Source organism: Dendrobates tinctorius, unplaced genomic scaffold (genome assembly GCF_039654945.1).
Source record: "Dendrobates tinctorius isolate UK_male_01 unplaced genomic scaffold, ASM3965494v1 ptg000203l, whole genome shotgun sequence".
Taxonomy (NCBI): Eukaryota; Metazoa; Chordata; class Amphibia; order Anura; family Dendrobatidae; genus Dendrobates; species Dendrobates tinctorius.
Window position 1 is genome coordinate 22,136,136 of NW_027361870.1, and position 22,675 is coordinate 22,158,810.

At 39.7% G+C, this 22,675-nt stretch overlaps 1 protein-coding gene across 3 annotated transcripts; it reads right to left on the reverse strand.

Annotated features, from left to right (window-relative positions):
* Positions 1 to 320: 320 nt before the first annotated feature.
* Positions 321 to 22,065, reverse strand: BMP2 (bone morphogenetic protein 2). Of its 3 annotated transcripts, none has more exons than XM_073553869.1 (3): positions 21,575 to 22,065; positions 20,244 to 20,602; positions 321 to 5,742 (listed from the first exon to the last, which is right to left on the reverse strand). In XM_073553869.1, the coding sequence occupies exons 2-3, from the start codon at positions 20,593 to 20,595 to the stop codon at positions 4,898 to 4,900; spliced, it is 1,197 nt and encodes a 398-aa protein (XP_073409970.1). In that variant the 5' UTR covers positions 20,596 to 20,602; positions 21,575 to 22,065; the 3' UTR covers positions 321 to 4,897. The 3 variants fall into 3 exon arrangements, with proteins under 3 accessions (XP_073409970.1, XP_073409971.1, XP_073409972.1); XM_073553870.1 differs by lacking the exon at positions 21,575 to 22,065 and adding an exon at positions 21,117 to 21,447; XM_073553871.1 differs by lacking the exon at positions 21,575 to 22,065 and adding an exon at positions 20,853 to 20,961.
* Positions 22,066 to 22,675: the final 610 nt, after the last annotated feature.

The following is a 22,675-nucleotide window of genomic DNA, read 5'->3' on the forward strand; positions in this document are numbered from 1 at the left end:
CTTAGTAATGGTGTATGATGTTCTTCATGCTATTACTTTTCAACATGTGCTACATAAAAACAGGAGAAAATTTCTACTTGTGTCTGTGTGTTGTGTGTGGGAGACCGTGTGGCAGTATGTCTCCACCCAAAAGCTCAGAGACAACTGATGATACGAAAGCCTGCAGAGGGATAAATGGTGAAAAATTCAGAATACAATTTATATAAGGGCCAGAAAGAATGATATTCCCCATAAGACAAATTGGACTACTTATTCTGAAGTCACCTGAAATGACAGGCACAAAAGTGATTCATAGTGAAAGGAAACAATTAAAGACGTGGTTTACTTAAGAACAGAAGTCAGAACTCCATCATTTATTAATCAAATTTGATTGACAATGCAAAAACTTTTTTGTGAGACAATTCCAGGATTTAAACTGGCAAAAACAATGAACAATATACCAAAAACCAGACTGGTGTCTGGAGCTTAGTGAGAAATCTAGATTCAAGAACCTTTATGTAGTAAAATTAATTTTGTTAAACTATATTATTTATTTGGCCTCAGAATGGAAAAAATGGGTAATTATTTATTTAACAGGTTTTCAAGTTTGAACTGATTCTTAATGATTTTCTTTATATAATGAACTTGACTTAACAGTAATAAACTATAAGAGAACCTATAACACTCAACAGTCAAGAAAATTCCTGATTAACGGTACCACCATCGGCTCCCAATAATTAAAATGTTTTTACTATTTTTGTTCAGTTTTTGGAGAGTGATATTTTCTGCACAGCCTATTTCATCAGTACTCAGTGTTCACTTTCCAAAAATACTTTGGTGCATTAGATAGTGAAACAGCATAGGGATATGGAAATTGTAGATTTCACAATTGTATATGTACATTGACATGATAGAGAAAACAAGGGAAGTAGAGTGTCCTGTTCACAAATACCTATCTGTTGGGTGGGCAACAAAAAAAAAAAAAAAAAAGAAGAATAAATCAGAAACCATCTTGACATAACTAGGAGATAAGGTCCTAATTCTACATGGCCAACTCAGGGAATACGTTTTCTTTTTTTCTGGGGTCAGAGCTTATCTAATAGATATTTCGGAACAATGAGATGGAGTTATCTTCGAATAATGGAAATTGATGAAAATTTTAAAAAAATTACGGAGAACAAAATCTCATAGTACAATTACTAAGCACATTTAGTGGCTTACCATGGAATCCATTCAAAGTACACCAACCATTTAAAGAACTTTGCAGAAACATGTGCAAGTTTGTTTTTCTTGAGAGTCAGAAGTTTTTCAAAAGGAGTTCACCTTCAAAGCTGTATCACTAAATATGAACTTTTTTCTTTTTCAAAGAAGCACTTCCACTAAGTTTTTTATTCTCTAAATTTGGCTGAAAGTATATGTAATGTAGTGTAAAGGGCCCGTTACACACAGCGAGATCGCTGATTTTGTGACACATCAGCGATCTCTCCAGCGAGATCGCTGTGTAACATCCAGCAGCGATCGCCCCCCCCGCGGGGTATCGCTGATCGGGCCAGGATGATCCAGCACATTTTTCCCCATCGCTGGTCTCCCGCTGGCCAGCACGCATCGCTGCGTGTGGCAGCGGGAGCCAGTGATGAGAGACGCTGCACGCTGGTTACCAATGTAAACATCTGGTTTCTAAGGGCCGCGGGGCCCTTAGAAACCCGATGTTTACCCTAGATACCAGCATACACTGCAGGCAGGGCGGGAGGTGGAGGCAGAGCGGCGCACAGACCGGAGTAGCTCTGCTATCTGCTACTCCAGTCTGTCAGACCAGAGTAGCAGATAGCAGAGCTACGCCGGTCTGTCTGCGCCGCTCTGCCTGCAGTGCATGTTGGTATCTAGGGTAAACATCGGGTTTCTAAGGGCTCCGATGTTTACGTTGGTAACCAGCATGCTCGCTGGTCCTGATCGCTGGAGGGGCTTGTCCATGTGACAGCTCACCAGAGATCAGCTAACAATGTCCCTGCGATCCCATCCACGTCGGATCGTTGGTGGGATCGCTGGGACATCGTTATGTGTAACGGTACCCTAAGTGTGTGATTAGATTTCCTGATTGTCATCTTCCTGGGATACCAGCGCCACTTAAGTCCTCTTCTCACTCACATGACCAAAATTCTGACTCGCCAGATCACACGGGGGTTCATGTGTGAGCTGAAAGTCGCTTCTACAATATAAGTCTATGGTGCCTCTTTCTGAAGGTCCATAGCCTCACACATAAGTGACTTCCGGCTCACACATATACCCTGCCTCCCGTGTGATGTTGGAATTTTAGTCACCTGAGTGAGAAGAACACCAGAGAAGTATTGGAAATAAAAGAAGATGGCAATTTATATTAACTCTTTAAGGACCAAACAATGTTTCGTTTTTGCACTTTCATTTTTTCCTTCACCTTCTTCAAAAAGCCATAACTTTTTTGTTTCAACGCTGACATACCTACATGAGGGCTTGTTGTTCTACATAATTCAGTTCCACAATTGTTCTTTGTGGGGTTTTTTCAGCGTTCATGCAACAATAAAATTAACTCTTGGAAAGAGGATTGTCCAGGTAAGTATGATTGCAATGATACCAAAACATAAATTTTTTTTATCGTTAAAGGGAATCTGTCACCTATTTTTTTGTATATAAGATGCGGCCACCGCCATCAGGGGCTTATCTACAGCATTATGTAATGCTGAAGATAAGCCCCAGATATAACCTGTTGAGGGCAGAGCAGAGTACTGCAGTGCGCAGGTGCCAGGAAAGGTCAGAGAAGTCTGGCGCCTGTGCCGGAGCCGCGACGGGAAGCAAAGAAGAGGATGTCATTACTAGAAGATGGGAGGCGCCGGACCGCCCCTGGGTGAGTATAATCTAACTCGCTTCTCTTATCTTTCAGGTTACATCGGGGGCTTATCTACAGCATTGCAGAATGCTGTAGACAAGCCCCTGATGGCGGTGGCCGTATCATAAGAAGAAAAAAAAAAAAAAAAAAAAAAAAAAAAAAAATCGGTCAGATTCCCTTTAAGTGAAAAAAAAAAAAAATGCCCGAGACGCCATTTTTTGAAAACCCCTAAATTTTTTTTTATTTTTGGGTCTATGGAGCCGTGTGTAAGCTTGTTTTTGCTTTGCATGGTGACCTGATGTCTTTATTGATACTATATTGGAATATAAATGACACCTGATCACCTATTGTATTTTTTTTATGTTAAGTTGCAGCAACCAAAACCCCATTATTCAGGCATTTTAATTCTTTCCTTTTTACAATTTTTGCAGATCGGGTTTATTTTGCATTTATATAGATTGGACCATTTTTTTTTTTATTTTTTTTTTTTTACACAATGCCAAATGTGTATTTTTTCCTCTACTTCATAATTGAAAACTCAGGAAGGAGAGAGGAGTGTTAAAAAAAAAAGTTTTTTCTTTACCTTTTCACGTTATTTGTTAGTCTCCTTAAGCCACTTGAACTGGATTTAAGCTCTTCTGCTATACACAGCGAAACTACATTATTTCTGTATATAGTTAAAAAAAATTACCATTTTCTATGACTGCCAGACGTGTGTGTGTGTGTGTGCGCGTGCGTGTGTCTCAACAACAGAGGAGATCACATGACACAAACGCGGCGTTCTTTCAGCCACTGGCTGTCAAAACAATCCATCCAATCACTGCGACTGCGTAACAGGTAAGGAGATTGCCACCCGAACTACAATCCTGGTTAGATAGCAGCAATTAAATGCCACTGTCAGTGACTTTTAAAAGGTTAATAGAAGCAATCAGAGTGCGCCAATCACTGCTGCTGGAGCAGATGCCAGCTACACAATATAGCCAGTATCTGCTTATGTGGAGTGGGCTGTGCTTCTCAGTCCGAGCCAAAGTTCCCGACGCGCTTCATAACAGGTACATTCATCAGAGGTTCATACAATTTCACGACAAACATCTAGAGAGGTTTTGAGAAAAAAGTATTTCATGGGAGTGCTTCTTTAAATTGAATATTAACTATAAATGCAATTTTACATAGAAAAGATTGTACATAGCAGCTCTCAACAAAAAGAACCAGTAAAACATGGGAACGGATAATTCTTTTACTTCGGAACACCATAAGGAAAGAAAATTAAAAAAAAAAAAATCATTTATAGTCTTAATTTGGAAAAATATTCATCCCAACAGAGAATATCCTGTACTAATAGGTTGCATTCTATAGTACATGTTAAACAATTGGATGGACCACAAACTTATTTGCATTTTACTTTCTAATACTTTTATTGTTCAAGCCCGTCCTACTGAATGAAAATAAGGCGAGAAAAGCAGTTTTTCGGATTTTTTTTCTAATGATTGAGTTTTCAAAACCAACACTGTAGAATGCTTGAGAATTGCACAATACTATTATCCGTCCTGGTAATTCTTCAGATTAACCTCTTTCTTGTGGGTTTAATCTAATGACTTAACAGTAGCATATAAGTAAAATATCTTTTTTCTTATCCTTTCCCTCTCATGTATACCTTTCAACTTAAATACAACAAATCAGTTTTTTTTAAACGTATGTACAAACCCTATATTTCTTTTGATTACATATAAATACAAAAAAAACAGCTATTTTTGTTTTTCTAAAAAGTGGTTACAATGAAAAATAAATACAAAATAAGAATCTGACCATTATACTTCATGTGCAGGGTAGAAAACCCGTATAAAATGTACAACTTAAAAAAAAACAAAAAAAAAAAAAAAACAAAATAATTCTCTGACTAAAATATTTGCTTCCCAACTTTCTCATACACATAAATATATTTTTCAAAATAACAGTTTTTAGCATCTCTTGACATAAATAAAGTTTCTATTGGGAAATTTTTAAAGTGTCAACTTTTTATGTGTTTGTGTCTTTATCTTGCAAAATTATACTCGTCTCTTAACGGCACCCACACCCTTCCACAACCATGTCTTGATAATTTTTCAAAACTACTTTTTCATTTTCATCAAGGTAGAGCATAGAGATGGCGCTGAGTTCTGTTGGCACGCAACAAGCTTTCGGGATGTTCGAATTAACAGAGTTCACCAATGTTTGTACGATAGCATGATTTGTAGAGTTAAAATGATCTGCCAAGGGAAATGGGCATTCTCCGTGGCAGTAGAAGGCATGGTACCCCGGTGGTGCGACAATCCAATCATTCCAGCCAACATCACTGAAGTCCACATATAATGGATGTCTTCTACAACTTGATTTGAGCCGTTTCCGCTGCCTGTGCCTTGCTTGCCGTTTTTCCCTCTTATGTAAAGGGTGTCCTTTGCCATCATGGCCATAAGTTACTAAAAGTGGCCTTATCTGGGACCAACGTTTTTTATCTGGAAATAATGATCTGCTTATCCTCACGTGCCTCTTGGTGACATTTTTCTCGTAGTCTAACTGAGCCAATTCAACAACAAACCCGTGGTTAGGCTGTCTGTGTGCAATCCACCTTATAATAGCTGGCGTGACATCAAAGCTTTCCCACCTGCTCACATTATGATGTATCAGTCTAGTGTCCAATAGTCTTGTAACAGGTCCCCTAGAGGCAGCAGCGGCTGGCTTGATAATATCATAGATATTAATACGAAGGGCTTTACTGCCTTCATTTTCAATGGATTCTTGAACTTCTTCTCGAAAAATCCGAAGTTCAGCAGATGTAATTAGTTCTTCATTAGGAACTGAAGTCAAATTAAAGAAGAAACGCTGAACAGTTTTTTCGTTAGCGTCTGGAAGATCTTCTAGAGAATCTAAGATGGATAAAAAGAAAAAGAAAAATTACTCTATAACCAAGTTTAAAGGACAAGGGCTTTACACATTAAATAGAATTGGTATTTCGTCACACATTAAATATTTGCAGTGAAGTAACATTTCAGCCTATGATCTAGTCCAGAGCTGCAGTCACAATTTTTCTGGTTGTCACCAAAAATAGATGAGATTGTTGCCAGACATATGACATGAAAGGTGTTCCGATTTTTTCCTTCATCAGATATGTAGATGGCACTACCTAGAATACAATTCATGAGAGTGAGCGCTATTAACTAGACTAGGGCTACACAGATACTTTGGCCACAACACGTGTTGTGTTTCCCAGGTTCAGGCATTACCGTTATTACAAAAAGTGCAATACAAGTAAACGGGGTCCCATTGTGACTGAGGGTACTGCAACTGTGACAAGCACGTTGCAAGAAGTCAAACCTTGTCAGATTCTTTTGTGACATGCTTGTTGGGAAAAATTACTTGTGCATCTTGGTCCCAATGTGACCACATCCACTTGCATGTCACTGTGATGTAGCAGCGGCAACAAGCAAATCTTGGTCTCGTGACAGGTGTTGCAGCCAAAGATGCCGTACAGCACAAGCCTAAAGCTCTAGAGAGATTTTCTACAAAATTTTATATGCAACTCCGGAGTATATTATAGGATGCAACTTAGGATCTATAAAAGTAAGCAATGAAAGAGAATTATAGTTACTCTAAACTATAGTCAACGCATTATCTGGCTTTAATTTTCCAGTTTTCTACATTTAAGTTTCAAAAAATTCTTAGCATCTCAAAACGATGGAATATCATTACTACATGCCATCACTTTGTGACCAGTGGAAGTTCATTTGCAAGGACCTCCAGCACTACTGATAAGAAGCTGCAGCACTGGTTTAGAGCTTTAACCCCTTCACAGTTTTGTCCTCTAAAGTGGCGCCCAAAGCAATTCATGGTTCACAGAACTGCAACATAGATCTAGTTATGTTAGTGAAATTTTGCTGCAGTTCCTTTCACAGTCTGTTGGAAAGTGGCACTGTGCAGATTGGATCTCCACCAGATCTAAAGAATTTAAAAAAAATAAGAGTATACATCATGAATATCTAAATTTCTTGAGTCAATATTTGGGCATAAACTAAAGTATTCTTGATCAGAGTATGTTAATAACAATGACACGTCAAACACAATCCCGGATAAGGAAGACTTCAGGTTAAACACAAGACATCTTCCTCCCAAACTTGAGCTAATAATCTATGGCTGGAAAATAATCTGTAGATATTCTAGCTGTTGACTCATACAGAATTTTTCTAACATGTAATTGCACCTTGCTCATTTCTGTTCAAACGCAAAACATAAAAACCACGATTCAATTGTTAGCTATGTTCCACCAAAAAAAGCAGTTGGAACAAAACTTTTTAATGGCAACTGACATAACTATAAGTTCACTATATTCATGGGGGGGAAAAGGAAATATTTTCCACAAGTGTTGCAGCCCCACTCTTTATTGAAGGATTACCCTCCATGTACATATGCAGATGTAAGGAAGTTGTACAGCATTGATGAGGGCAGTAGTGGTAGGGCTCCTCGCATAAATACATTGGACTCATAACTAGGACTCTGCTGTATCCTTTATTCAGGTTCTATTAGCCAATAGAAAAATATTACTTTTGTCACGTAGACCATTTGTACAACAGACTTGTCCCAATAATTTACAGCATAGCATATATTCATAAAGGTACCACTCATTTCATAGCACCTTAAAAGAGATTGTCCACTACTTTTACATTGACGACCTATCCATGGAGAGATCATCAATATCTGATTGCCGGTTGTCGGATCCCAGCCAATCAACTGATATCGCCGGTCGGAAGCACTCACTTGCCGAGCTGCTCCATCACCTACTACGCATCCGCTTTCTTTTGATCTGATTGATGTGTGGCCACAGCTGACACCGACACTTTTAATAGATGATCGGCGGGGTTGTCGGGTGTTGGATCCTGGCTGATCAGACGCAGATGACCGATCATTATAAAAGTAGTGGTCAACATCTTTAAATACTGATGTACATAGAAATATGCGCAGTAGTGTAATTTGAAGCTTGTGGCTGCCAATGCAAAATATCCAAAAGGAACCCAAATATCAGGCATTTTAAAAATATATGGTCCTTTTCATATGGGCCAAAAAGGACATTTTAGGACACCTTAGGCTACAGTGACTAGGGGGTTTGAGTGCAACCCCTGAAGTTTGGGTCAGGGGAAAGAGAAAAAAAAAAAAAAAAAAAAAAAAAAAAAAAAAAAGAGAAGAAGGGCGGCAGAACGGGCCAATTTGTTTAACATCCAGTTTTTCATGTGGATTTTACTTTATGAAATGCAACAAAACAAAAAAAAAATTACACTGGAGTGGCGCTTTAGATGTAAGCCTCCTGCCTCTGGTCACACTCACTCTCAGGCATCTTCACCATTTTTCAGTGCAGCCCCAGTACCTCAACACCATATTATGAGCTCAGCTTCAGACTGGCCAGAAGTCATAAGCTACGTCACAAAATCTCAATGCAAATCGATGAGCGCTTGAGAGAGGCTTTCCTAGACTTGTAACGAAAAGCAACATCCATGCCACTCCATGAAACACTGGAGCTGCAGGCAGGTCACTTTTCACCATAGACTGATGGGAGCAACACTGAAAAAGAATGAAGGTGGCAGGTGAGTATGAGACAGGGGGCAGGGAAATTACATTTAATACATCACTCCAGGGGTGCAAAGAAAAAAAAAAATGCTGGAGTGGTGCTTTAAAAATTGTTCTAAGTGTATAAACCTAAAAATTGGTAATGAAGAACACTAAATTGCTATAAAAGAAGAAATATATACTTACAATGAATACATGATTTTATAAGGGAGATTCAGTTTACGTGCAATTCACAACTACATTGTAAAACTTTCAAAAAAAACCCTGTGTCACATTTAGCTCTTAACACATGTCTTAAAGAGTTTGTGCTCTTATTTTATTCATGCTGCTCCCTTGAATTGTCTTTTTACTTTTTTAAAATCCACCCTACAGTTTCAGAGATATGGGCATTTTTATTTTACGCTATTTTTTCTTGTCTCTACCAAGGAGGCGTTGCTGAAAGGTAATAATGCAGAGCAGGCTAAAAACACGCCCCCAGAGAACCCTGTGAGCCACGCCCCCTTGGTAAAAATCATAAAAACAAGCACTAGACAAAAAGATCTCTCTGGTACCATGCAGCGGATTTAAAAAAAAAAAAAATCAGGATACTCAGGGGAGGAGCAGGAATGAATTAGGGGGATTAAAAATGGCCACTGTGACCCTGGTGACAGCTTAGTAATAAATACAAGATGGGATTTGATACTTTAAAAATACTTATAAGTGGTAGACACATGCAGTTAGGATACTCATACATTGCCAATGGAGGTAATAATTTCACATTTTAGGAATCACTTACGCCACTTTAGTTGCCAACTTGACTTCTGCAGTGGTCAGACAATAGATATTTTTGAAAAGAAACTAAAGAATACAGGCGCCAGAAGCAAATTTCTAAGCACACTGGCTACTTGGCTTCTGTGATATGTCCAACCATGAAATACACACAAAAAAATATAACATGCATACTAACCAACTTTACTTACAACACAAATAAAACATTGAGTTCATAATTCAATTTAACCAATAAAAAAAATAACACGCTCTCATAAAATACATGTTAGTTTATATATGCATTCAAAAATCTCCCAGAATGCTTTATCAAAGCAAAGATTATTAGCCTATAAATGTATATCTTGGCTCTAGGTAAAAAGACGATTAAGCACAAACTTTTAAGTCAGTTCTCTGTAAACTTAAACTTCCAAAGCAGAGCGAGCTGGAAAGAATCACACACTAAAAGACTTTCATACCTAGAAATGCATAAACCACATGAGAGCCCTACTTTTATCAATAATCTCACCCGAATTAGGACTAACCCATTTACAGGAACAATTACTTCCTTGGGACAATGTAAGTAAGAGCCAAGTACAATGACAAGATTATGAATGCCGGGCCAATGTTTACAAACTTCTTTATTGTATCCGAAATATACAAATTTAAAATTCTAGGATCGGTTCTTCTTACTAAAACCCATTAAAATTAGCTACATAAACAAAAATCATTCTTTAAATTTAAACAAGAATAGCTATTAATAAAAGAACAAACATCAAGGATTTTCTAGAGAAATGTTTCTCTAAACCGTAAACCAAAGATAAAGAACTAAGTTTACAGGGTAAAAAAAAAGCACAAAAATAAAACCTTTTATTGCCAAAAGGAAAATATATGCAGTGTTACAAAGCCGCCAGCCAACAACCCAGGGAAGGGAGCTGCACATAGCAGATTTCCTCAACGTGAAGAGAAACAGCAATCCAAACACCCTTAGGAAGCTGAGGAATTAGTGGTACATGTGGTAACAGACTTTAAAAGACATCCTGTGGTTTACGTAAGAAAAACCTGCAGCAGTATTCCTACTTCTGCTCATCCATTCATTTGTGTGTGTTCCCCAGACTCACTGGAGGACCACTTTCATGGGTCAAAATACATAAAAGTATGAGTAATGCTCTCAGTTCCAAACAATATTAGAATGTAGACTTAAGAAGAATTCCTAATACTCATTCTTTTAGAATACATGAACTCTCCTCGCAATGTGCTGAAAAGGTTTAGAAGAAATCTGACACCAGGAGTTTGCTAGCAGAGCAGCATAATGTAGGAGGAGACACCCCAATTCCAGCTATGTATCACTTAGCATTTGTGATTCAATCAAGAGTTATTAGATGTGGCAGAGCTCAGAAAGCTAGCCCCGCCCACACAATAATTTTCTATGTACATTGTATGTTGACAGTGAGCTGCTAATCAATACTGGGGGCGTGGCTGGATTAGATCAACAGTCCAGACAGTAATAATTCCTTACTGATAAAACACTTATTGTATTGAAACAAAACGCACACAGCCTAATAAGTGACATGTCACTGAAATCAATGTCGTAGCTCTTACCTTATGCTGCCTTTAGACTACATAGCAAAACCAGCTGACAGACTCCCTTTAAAGGGTTGCTTCCATACTATATAGTGATAGTATATCGCTAGGACATGACATCAATTTATGATCAGCGTGGGGAGGTGGGGGTTGACCTTTGGGACCCCCACAATTCTGAGAAGGATGGGAACACTGCTAGTTTAGTGCCACATTCTTGTATTGGTTTTCAGTTTACAGCAGCTCTGCAATGATTGATCAGGGAATGGCTACACAAGGAAAAACATGCAGGAAGACACAAAACTAACCCAACACTGCTGCCCCTTTATCCTCTAGATAGGAGGTTGGACCCCACCAATTATACAGGGATATCATATCCATCACTTTACAAGATGGGAATACACCTTTAACATTTTTATTTGATTGTAAAGTCAGATTTATTGAGCAATACTGTGACACGTGATTTATTCAGTTGAAAACATTTTTTATTGGGAATGATTTTGAAATTGTAAATGACTCATTTCTAGTGAATGCTACTCTCTATAGTAAAAAGTGTCAAGTCAGCTGCCACTTCAGTGTCAGATAAGTATCCCAGGAGACTTCCTGATAGACCGTCTGTGGTCGGGTGTGGTGGACGGAGTATGCACTGGTCTGGCTTCCAGATGAAATAGCCCTGAGTGGTCCTAAAGGCGATAATCTCCCACACTAAAGGAAAATACCGTACTTAATACTTAGATTTTAATGATAAAAAAAAAATTGGAGTAATGTGCACTTATATAAAAAAAAAAAAACAAACAAACAATGCTTATGCATTTTGGGTAGAAAAACTTTAATCTTAGCTGTTTATTACGGGTTTTATCGACCCGAAACACGTAAGCATTATGGAATTTTTAATATGTGCGAATTCTATTAATTTTTCTTATCCTATATGATTAGAGGTTAAGTTTTAACTATTTTCCTTTAGGGCTGGAGAACATCCCCCTTTTGGACCACTGAGAGCCATTTGACCTGGAAGCCAGACCAGTGCGTACTCTGTGCACCACACAAATGTTCTATCCTGGAAGCTAGACAACACTCCCTTTCAAACCAATGAGTACTCTTTAAAATGCAATTCTGCAGTTAAAAGTATTTTAAAAAAAAAAAATCCTGAAATATACTTCCTCAGAATCACCTACAAAAACAGTGACGTAAAGCCAGTCCTGCTTTAGTAGTTAGTACAGTCACATCACAACAATATAGAAAAAGTGGAGAGTGTTGCACTCCTACACAGATTAATAAAAATATCTCTTGGAGTGCACGATACCCCTATGTCTTTGTAGGCAATTCTGAGGAATCCCCTTTTCCCTTCTGGCAAATACGCTCCCCTGATGAGACCCCAAGAAACACATCGGGACAGATTTATAATTTTTTTTTTTTTAAGGCCTGATTACAATAACAGGGGACATATCTGGGTGCTGCCCAAAGTACATTTTAATAATCAATTAAAAGTTATATTTTATTGTAGAGATCCCTCTGCTTTACATCATTACTTTGCTCTGAAGGGAGAATTACCCCCTATATATTTATTTGTTTAATACTTTGAAGATATCCAATGTGCCAATCATTAGAAACAGTGTGGAAGCCATATGAAAATCAGCCCGCAAGTGCACTGGAGGCATCAAAGGAAAGAAGCAGTGCATTGATATACTTTCTGTCAACAGCCAGCCTGATTTGCAAATTACTTCTAATCTAGATTTCCCAAGAAACTAGATTCCATCTGAAAAATCTCTCCAAAGAAGCATCCACTAGGTGTCTCCCTTCTGTCTACCTTGCCGTTTATAACCTGATGTAAAGTATGATCCTTCTCGCTGCAAAGGCAACAAAACAGATTACAAATATAGGGGTGCAGGTGTAACAAAAGGTGGGAAGACAAACTAAAAGGCAATAGCAGGGGCAGTGCATGCTAGGAAATCAAGGAAAGGAAATTTCAGTCTCTATAGTGCTGGCAGAATACTGATGAAGAGGAACGGCCCTCTCATAAAGAGTGGAGGACAAGTTACAAAGTATGAGAATGAGAATCAGGACAGTTCCTGGACCTATTAGACCTTTATATGTAAAGCTAGCAGGTTTACCTTAGGAGGGTTGGGGGCAGCAAGATGAAGATTTTAGTCAGGTGTTAGGTGGAAAGACAAGCACAAGTGTAAAAAGAATCAAAATAGATTAGAAATTAAATCCCATGTTTCGTGCCATCATTGTGCCCTACATAGAAATGTTTTAATATATTACATATACACACACATACTGTATAGCCTCAATTTATCTAAACCATATGATCACACGTTGCCTTAGTGTTGATGCCATCTGCTGCCATACCTCTTCAGTCTGTTCAATGGGAAAGAATCAAAAAGTGCCAGAAGATTTTTCACATTCTCTTGAAGATAAGGAAGACATTCATTAAGAATGGCATTTCGTAAGTCAGTCTTAGGCCGGGATCACACATGCGAGAAACTCGAACGAGTCTCGCATCTTACTACCCAGCACTGCCTGCCGGCACTCGGATCGGAGTGTGCGGCTCCATGTATTTCTATGCAGCCGTACGCTCCCCTCCCGAGTGCCGGCGGCAGTACCGGGCATTGAGATGCGAGACTCGTCCGAGTTTCTTGCATGTGTGATCCCGGCCTTAAGGAGAGTCATGCAGGAATAAGACAAACCAAATTCAATAAGAGGTCCACAACACTTAATGAATTTGGCACATCTTTTTAGTGACGTGCACTTAACTCCAAATTCTACTCTAGTCGGAAACTAAACTAATATTTTTGGCATAAGAAACAATATTGATAATACTTAACCTTTGCCAATTTCCAAAGCTTCAAAAGTCTGTCGCCTGGCTGTAGTTTATTTAAAAAAAAAAATAATAATAACTAAGAAGGGAAAGATGCAAAATAGCTGTTATAGGGACGGGGCAAAATTGGAAAATAGGGTTAGGGTCTTCCTAGTCTTTGGGCATTGTAATGTGTTACACTTCAAATCTTTCAGTTAACCAGCCTATGGATTACAGGAACAGTACTTTTTCTTTTCATCACAAACAAATAATTTAAAAGGGAATCTGTCAGGTCCTCCATGCCCTCCAACCCAGCAGCATTCACCCATGCATGATTAAATGCCCTGTATAATGCAATTCAGACAAATAAAAGCTTCTATAATGTTCCCGTTTCCTATACTAATGAGGACTTTGACTAGTTGATGGGGTGTTAGTTGTCCCAGACTAATCTGCCCTCTTTCCATGTTATCACACCCACAGTGTACACCCGGCTTCAGAGACGCATCGACGCTGCAAAAATGAGCGTCGCGTATGTATGCGCTAAATTTGCATGAGCTGGGGATGAGGCCGGCTCGTACAAATTATGTTATCATGCCCACAGGTTCATGATAACATGGAAAGAGGGCCGACTAGTGTGGGGCAACCAACGCCCCATCAACTAGTCAAAGTCCTTATTAACATAGGACAACAAAAAAAAAAAAAAACAAAACATATTTTTGGACAATTTGGGTGTAAAGCCTAGCTCGTTTACAACATATTTAATATTTTCTAGTGACACATCAGCTTAGACTGAATGTGTTTTTGGAGGTGTGGCTTTTTACAAGGTAGCCTTTTTTGGGGGCATGGCCTGGCTTCTTGTCTTCACTATAAGACCTTACTATAAGGACAGAAAAGATGGAGGAAATGTCAGATATAAATTCTTGTTCCATTTTTCATATCTTTAAGCCATGTAGTCCAAATCAGTCTATAAAACTATCCTAGACCTCAAAAATCACACCCTAAGCTTCAGACCACACTCTAGATGACATGATAAAAACTATGTAACAGAGTAGACCACATGCAAGACTCAATACAAAACCCAAAAATGGAATCCTTAGTCTATACATCAGACAAGATCCTAAAGTAAGAAATTTAGAATGGTAGCCAAAACGGGACATGCAAGCAAGCGTAGCTCAACAGATGGTGTTTTTGTTCCATAGATCAAACATTTTGGAATAAAAGACAAGACACATAACTGCACTGGCTCATGGTCATGCATTCTTTTAAAAAGTGTCGATTCTCCCTTAATGACCCTACCTTACTGAATGAGGAAAAATGCTTTCAAATCAGTCCCCTAATATTGTGATCTTATAAGATCAGTTTCTGAAATATGAAATAATAGAAGAGAGAAGTCACAGAGAGATCTTATTCCTTGCCACTGCCCTGTATAGGTCGGTGCATTAATTTTCTATAAAGATTTTTTTTTTTTCTTTAACCAAAAAAACCCCCCCTAAGAATTCTATTTGTGGTCCTACCTTTATATTGTATGTGATACTGGACACATGATTTATAGTAGGTCGGAGGGGGACATTGGTTGAGATTTTATATCACGTGGTAATGTGGTGGCTCACATACTCTCAACTTTAACCAATGCTTCATATAGAATTTACACTGCAAATTAAACATTTTATAGGGGCCATGTGCTTGTGTTATCTTTCCAAATAAATACGAAATAAAATTATAAAATAAAAAAAAAAGACAGAAGTACTTACTCCTTTCAAAATCAGAGCTGGCTCTCTGCTGCTGCCGATCCAGGTCTTTGTTAGTATGGCTGCAGTTGGCGATGTCACATGGCCATCAATGGTCCACTGCAGCAAATCACTGGGCTCGGCCGTGATGCCAATGTAGATGGTGCCAGATCGCTATCTCAGCGAATGGCTGAACCAGTCACATGATGTCGATATGACATCAATGCTGCAGCCATACAAACAAAGACCTGGGGCAACAGCAAACAGGAGCTGGAGTGGCGCAGGAGTAAGTAAATGTAACTGTTATGTTTACATACAGGAAGCTTACAGAATAAATAGAAAAATGGAAACAAAATAAAGGTGAACCGCTTTAACCGTTTTATATTTGTTATTATATATCATTTAAGAATTAGTTTAAAATGTTCTAGAGATTGTGTAGAGCTGCACGCTCCCATCCAGTACATTGCCTACACTATGTGTAGTATAAACATCTGAGCTACAGCCAGCAGCTCACCGAGGATCATGACTTAAGCCAATGATTGCCATACTCTATACAAGACCTTTAAGCAGGAAAATAAATATACAATTTTGGAGCCCTGTCAAGATTTACACAGTATATCCGTTGATATTGTTGCGTCTGCTGATTACAGACCCCGCATACGTTCATCAATAACCCTCTGTTCACATGGGGCCTTCAGAAGGGATTTCACATATTTACCTTTTACGCCAAGGAAGTAAATTGTCCCCTTTTAAATAATAAATCATAAAAAATAAAAAAAATGTTTATTTTTATCCCAAGTCCTGAAACATTGCAGAGAAATCCCAAGAACATTCACGTCCAGGCGATCCCCCATGGGCCCCAAGATTACAAAAGAGGATTTACACCTAATAAAATGAAAGATTCTCCAGCATCCCTGTGTACAATAATCATTTCATCTGTTTTCAGGGATGCACCAGAGCCAAGAAGCCAGCTGCTGGGAGTCTATTATCAGCCGCTTTGGGGAGATTTGTCTTCTATCCACAGCGAGACTATCCAAGACTTACCAGGAGACAAAAAGTCATTGTAAAAACAACACAATTACAAGTTCTCCAGATATCTCACGAGGATTAGATAAGGATTAGAAATTTTACAAACAACCTCAGATCAACTGTAAATTAGAGGATTTGGGTCGTATGGAGCATTTAAAATGAAATCTATCTGTGGGAATTCTTCATTTGGACACAGTCGGAAGAACTCACAAGGGGAGAGGGAGTGGACAAACTTCACAAGGCATAAATCAGCAATGAATCTGGGGTTACACTAATCAGTCTCGAAAGGCGCACAGGCTCAACACATGTAAAATTTGTTTAGAAACAATTAAGGATCAGCTTTATAAGAAGCACTATACTAACAAGCAGCACCGCGGCCCTGTCAGGGCACTTAGAATAAATATAGAAGGACCTCAGCGCAAGTTTTCCAAATGGCCGAGCTGTCAAGAGGGCATGAAAGCCAAATGTTACGCATTAACGATTATCAAGTACCAAGTTCTCCTCGTAGTGTTGGTTCCTACACATAGTAGCAAAACTTAATGGTAAAGTTAGCCGAGCAATGAAAACATAACTGTAATGTCATTAATGGTAGAAAGTACCCACTGTAGTTTTAGGAAATTATTATTTTACTTGGGGGGAAAAAAAAGAAGAAAAAAACAAAACACCAACACACCTTATATTTTTTTATTCCTTCCTGTACCTGCCACTGGTTTTGGTGTTAAAAAAAAAAATAAATAAAAAAAGTGTTTTTTTTTTAAATAGATAAATAAATCACATGTGCAAAACCACTGTAAGGTTATGTTCACATGTTTTTTTTTGCATATTTTACACACCATATTTGGTGCTTAAAAGAGTACCAGCATAAATAATGACATATCTGAAAACTTACACACACACGCTGCTTCCCCCCCCCCCGCCAACATATTTTCAACCAGGTTTCTTTTTTTGCCAACACGAAGCACGTCATTGCTTTCAGCATTTTTTTTTTGTAGTAGTGCTTTTCATCCATTTAATAATAATCTCTATTTTTCTATAGCGCTAACATATTTCGCAGCACTTTACAGTTTGCACACATTATCATCACTGTCCCTGATGGGGCTCACAATCTAGATTCCCTATCAGTACGTCTTTGGAATGTGGGAGGAAACCCATGCAAACACAGGGAGAACATACAAACTCCTTGCAGATGTTGTCCTTGGCGGGATTTGAACCCAGGACCCTAGCACTGCAAGACTGCAGTGCTAACCAATGAAAGGTTTTACTTGCATTTTTCACCCAGACCTATGTGAAAACATATGCAAAATATATTGTGGGCGGCCTTTTTCCTGACACCACTCAGGTTTCTGGTGCAAAAAAAAAAAAAAAAAAAAAAAAAACCAACAACACAACAATGTGCTAACATACCCTAAGGCCATGTTCACACGTTCAGTATCTGTAAGCCAAAACCAGGAGTGGAACAATCAATCAGAGGAAAAAGTAGAATAGAAACTCGTCACCACTTCTGGATTTATCACCCACTCCTGGTTTGGGCTTACAGATACTAATGTAAAATACTGACCAAATACTGAACTTGTGAACTTGGTCTAAGGGTGTGTTCACACAGTTAATTTTTAAGCAGAAACTCTCAAAAAGAAAAATTCAAACAAAATAAAACAAAAAAACAATGAGTCTTGATTGGAGAGTCAGGCTAAGTGCACAGTCTTTCTGCTGAGCGTTTGAGGTTTTCACTCCAAACACTCAACAAAAAAACCTCAGTGTGAACACAACCTAAGGGTATGTTTAGTTGTGAGGCAGATTTTTCTGCCATGAACCCACCAGTGGATTTGGCTACAAATATCATTTGCAAAATCTGCATGCACATATCTGCCCCAAATGTGACTCCAAGCATTGACATGCTACATGTTCAATTTCCAAGCGGGTTATTTCTCTGCAATGTGTCAGATTTACTGAAACCTAATAAACTGCGGACTTTGATTGACAGCTCATTTTTCAGTTCATCTCTGCAGAGCAGGCTGTCAATCAATGCGCCGGGAAGGGATTACAGCCGCAGTTCATAGAATAGTAAAGGGCCTGTCACACTAAGCGATATCACTAGCAATATCGCTATAACGTCACTGGATTTTGTGACGCAGCAGCGATATCGCTATGTCTGATACTTACCTCCAACCGGCTCCACCGCTGGTTATCGCTGATCGCGCGAGATCGTCCTGGACCGTTTCTCGTCGTCAGCTTCCTGCTGTGGAGACAAGTGACGCGTGGACGCGGGCGGGAGGACATCAGGATCGCCTCGTCTGACAGGTAAGTAGCGATCCCCGTCCCCAGCGATGTCGCTGGTGAGATCTGCCTGTTTGGCAGCTCACTAGCGACCACTTAGCGATGTACCAGCGATCCTGACCGCGTCATATCGCTGGTGCATCACTAAGTGTGACAGCACCTTAAGGAACCACATTAAATCACTCAATGCACCACCCGGAAGACTGAAAACCAGCAGGTCCTGGCATTACACAAGATCAGTTCCTCCCGGTAGCCGCACTTTTAGTAAGGCAGCATTTTAACAGTATTTACTGTAAGGTTAACCCTGTATCTGCAGGTAAATAGCATTTTTTGCACATGACAGGTCCCCTTTAAATCCACGGCGTTATTCACATGTCAAACAGCCACAAAAATGAGACTTACTGCTGACATTTCCGAGGCTGTACCAGAAATGCCAAAATCTACACACACACACACACACACACACACACACACACACACACACACACACACACACACACACACACACACACTTCAGAAGACAGACTAATACATCAGAATGGTGTTAACATATCCGTAAAGGGGTTGTCCAGGATTAGAAAAACATGATTGTCATCTTTCAGAAATCGCACACCACTGATCTTAGGTTGTGCTTGGTATTGCAGCCAAGTTCTATTAAATCCAGTGGGGCTGAGATGCAATACCAGATAAAATCTACAGCCAAAGGAGGCGCTGTGTCCAAATAAAGGCAGGCATGGTTTTCTAAACCTGAACAACCTCTTTAATAATACAAGATTTCTCCCAAAAGAAGGTTTCATACTAATGTATCAATGGCGCAAACTGTTGGTGTTGCTAGGTTCTGACTTAGGCCTGTTTCACATTTCCGTTTATTTCCATCAGTCAAAATCCGCCGTTTTGCAAAAAAAACGGATCCGTTTTTTTTTCCCCATTGACTTGCATTAGCGGCGGATTTTGACGGACGGTCATCCGTTGGATCCGTTTTTTGACGGATCCGCCTAAATTTTGGCGTCCGCTGACTTGTGTGGACGGACAATGAAACGCTTTTTTGTCTGCACGGATACGCATTTTTACACTGAGCATGCCCGGAAGAATTTCCTTGTCAGATATTTAACCCTAAATCCTGTTCTGGTGGCAGAAAAAAAAATGCTCTCTCTCCCCCCCCCCCTTTAACTTTTTCCTGCATGCTGACTTCAGCGGATCCGTCAAATACACGGATCCGGTGACATACGTTTACCACACAACGGATCCGTATTTAACGGCTCTGGCGGATTTAGCCGGCCGTCAAAATACGGAGATGTGAAACAGGCCTTAGGTCATGCTTTTTCTAGGATTAATGTCTATGTGCAGAATCATGTCACACCTTACATTTTACAGATATATGGTGTCGCTATATTGCCCTGATATAGGTACTGTTCACACATTCAGTATTATACATCAGTATCTAAGTCAAAACCAGGAGTGGAACTATCAGATGAAAAGTGTAATAGAGACACGTCACCACTTCTGGATTTATCATCCACCCCTGGTTTTGGCTTACAGATACTGATGTAAAATACTGACCAAATACTGAACGTGTGAACGTGGCCTTAACATGATAAATGTCACTAGCGCCGGACACAGAAAAATGCAATAGTTACAATAAGTTTTTTTTTTTTACCTTCGTGATGGAAGCTCCTTACTGTATTAGCTCGACTGGCTGCACGTTCCTTCCGATAATCCATGGGGGGCTTGTCTTGGTTGTCAGCCAGTTGGGCCGAGTGCAGATGGTACAATTCCAGCATGTAGTGAGGGATTACCACATTTTTGCCAGGGGTTGGACGTCTCTTCAAACCGAACATATTAAGTAACCGAAGTTCAAACTGGTTGAGGATGCCCTGCGACTCTTCAGGAGATGTGCGGCCAGACTCCGCGTACTTTCTTCTGCCAACCTCGGGGATAAGGCCGGTGCAACCACTCAACAACACCTGATAAAGCAGCAGAAGGAGCAGAGAACGAATCCCAGCTACCATTGTCGACCTGAATGAGAGGTAGAGACACAGAGAGCTATAAGTAACCTACGAAAAGGTGTAGGGGGTGTACGTTGAAGCCCAATTTTACATGTGTAACATAACACCAAGAATACTGCAATAACATTGTATATCACAGGGATATTAGATTATTAGGTCCGTAGTTTACATCAGTATGTGGAAGCCAAAATCAGAGAGAAAGTAGAATAGTAACAAGTGCACACTTCTGGATTTATCACCCACTCCGAGTTTTGGCTTACAGATACGGAACGTGTGAAGGTGGACTTGCAAAGATTCATTGATCTCAGCGTGTCAGAATTGGAGAAAGTCTCAGTCTTCATGTTATTCCTAGGATGCATTCATACCAAATTGGCCCAGGTTTAACCTTTTAATATATTACACACCTTGTAGGGTAACAACCGTGACATTAAAAATAACAGCGCAGCCTAAACCCTTGATTACCCGAGCTTAACACCTAACTGACCACACATTCCAATCCAATGCACCAAAACGCTAAAGCTCACCGTTAACTCAGACAGTCAAAGGTGGGATTATTTAGAGCCAGCAGGGAGAAGGTTAATACAAAACACATTGTTCTAGCGTTGGGATCTAATGATAATCCAGAAAACAGCACTGCTCTCCATCCCTTAGGAGGGGATAACCATTCGTGCTATGGATAGACTGATGGAGCAATCTTCACCTTCCAAGGAAGGGGTTGTGTCTGCAAAGCCCAGATCACAAGGAGAGACAAGTATTACACTCTACAGGTGTTAGGCTCCCAGTATAGCAGGAGGATCCTATACTGGGAGAAGGAAGACAAATAAGAAACAACTTCAGTAGGAAGTTTCTGGTCATTTCTGTCTCCAGCAGGGAGAAGGGAATCTATTCATGTAAACATTGGAAGATGCAGGGATACATCATTGTATTCAGTGTGAGAGGCGGACAGAGGAGGCTCGGGGAATGCCCAGCTGGGCTGGAGTACCTGTGTGCAGCAGAGCTTAGATCTGGAGGAGAGTGTCCACATCACTTGCTGTTACACTGGGTCCTTCCTGGGGCTGCTGGGCAGAAGTCTAGGCTTATCCTGAGCACAGTCCTCCTCTTTTTGAACATGCTTTACAAATGTAATCGATTTCCTCCTTCTCTGGGAATGCAACGAAATTTTTGTACTTTTCCTTGCAGGCTACAGTGTGAGCAGAGACTGTATGCAGCTGTGGATGTGAGTGGTGCAATGAAGATGTAAAGTCATCTCCGCATATCCAGGGGCTGCTCTCTGATGACCTCCAGTATCTCCTCTATTCCATGTGGAGCACAAGCCACTCTCCATGTATCCCTCACCGGTGAGCTTGTTCCTTTCTCCACTGGCAACTTGCATTTGTCTTTTAGTGTTTTTTTTTGTTTCTCCTCTGATGTCACAGGAGCTCTGCCAATCACCAGAGAGCTGAAGGTGAAATCAGTGCGAAGAGAGCAGCACTCAAGAGTTTCACTCCGGCAGCCTGCGCTTCATGCACCCTCCTTCCTCTTCCTAAGTTTTCAGCTGGGTCCTACATCTTTATAGATGATATGCGCCACCTAGTGGACTACTGTGTGAACTAGCCCTCTAATGACAGCTAAATAGAAAATACTCTCTGGCTACTGGTGATTTACTTTCACTGTATGATTCAGTGCAATACTCAAAGTGCAATTTCAGCCCTTACAAACATATAACATTTTAAGTGCAATTCCCTGTATTGTACTATGGGAAAAACTCCATTTTGTCTTCCAGTAATACACTTTTATTGTGGATATTGTCTTGTATAAAAAATCCATGCACTCCAGGCCTTTTTACAAGCTTTTTTTTGTGTCATTTTTCAGTGTTGTTTCTTGTCTCCTTAGGCTGTGTGCCCACAATAAGTTTTTGACCCTGCGTATTTTTGCTATGTCGGAAACACAGTGTCTAAGGCTACATTCCCACAATGAGCTCTTGGTGAGTTTTTGATGCTGTGTATTTTCGATGTGGGATGGGATTTAAAGAAATAGAAGCAATGGGATGAAACTGAATGGGAGGAGACACAGATTAGATATTAGAAAAAACTTTTTGACAGAG

Coding starts and splice junctions, on each gene's coding strand:
- BMP2 (XM_073553869.1), bottom strand. CDS start 20,595: ATGGTAGCTGGGATTCGTTCTCTGCTCCTTCTGCTGCTTTATCAGGTG. Junction 5,743..20,243: donor AAGGAGCTTCCATCACGAAG/GTAAAAAAAAAA, acceptor TATCCATCTTAG/ATTCTCTAGAAGATCTTCCA.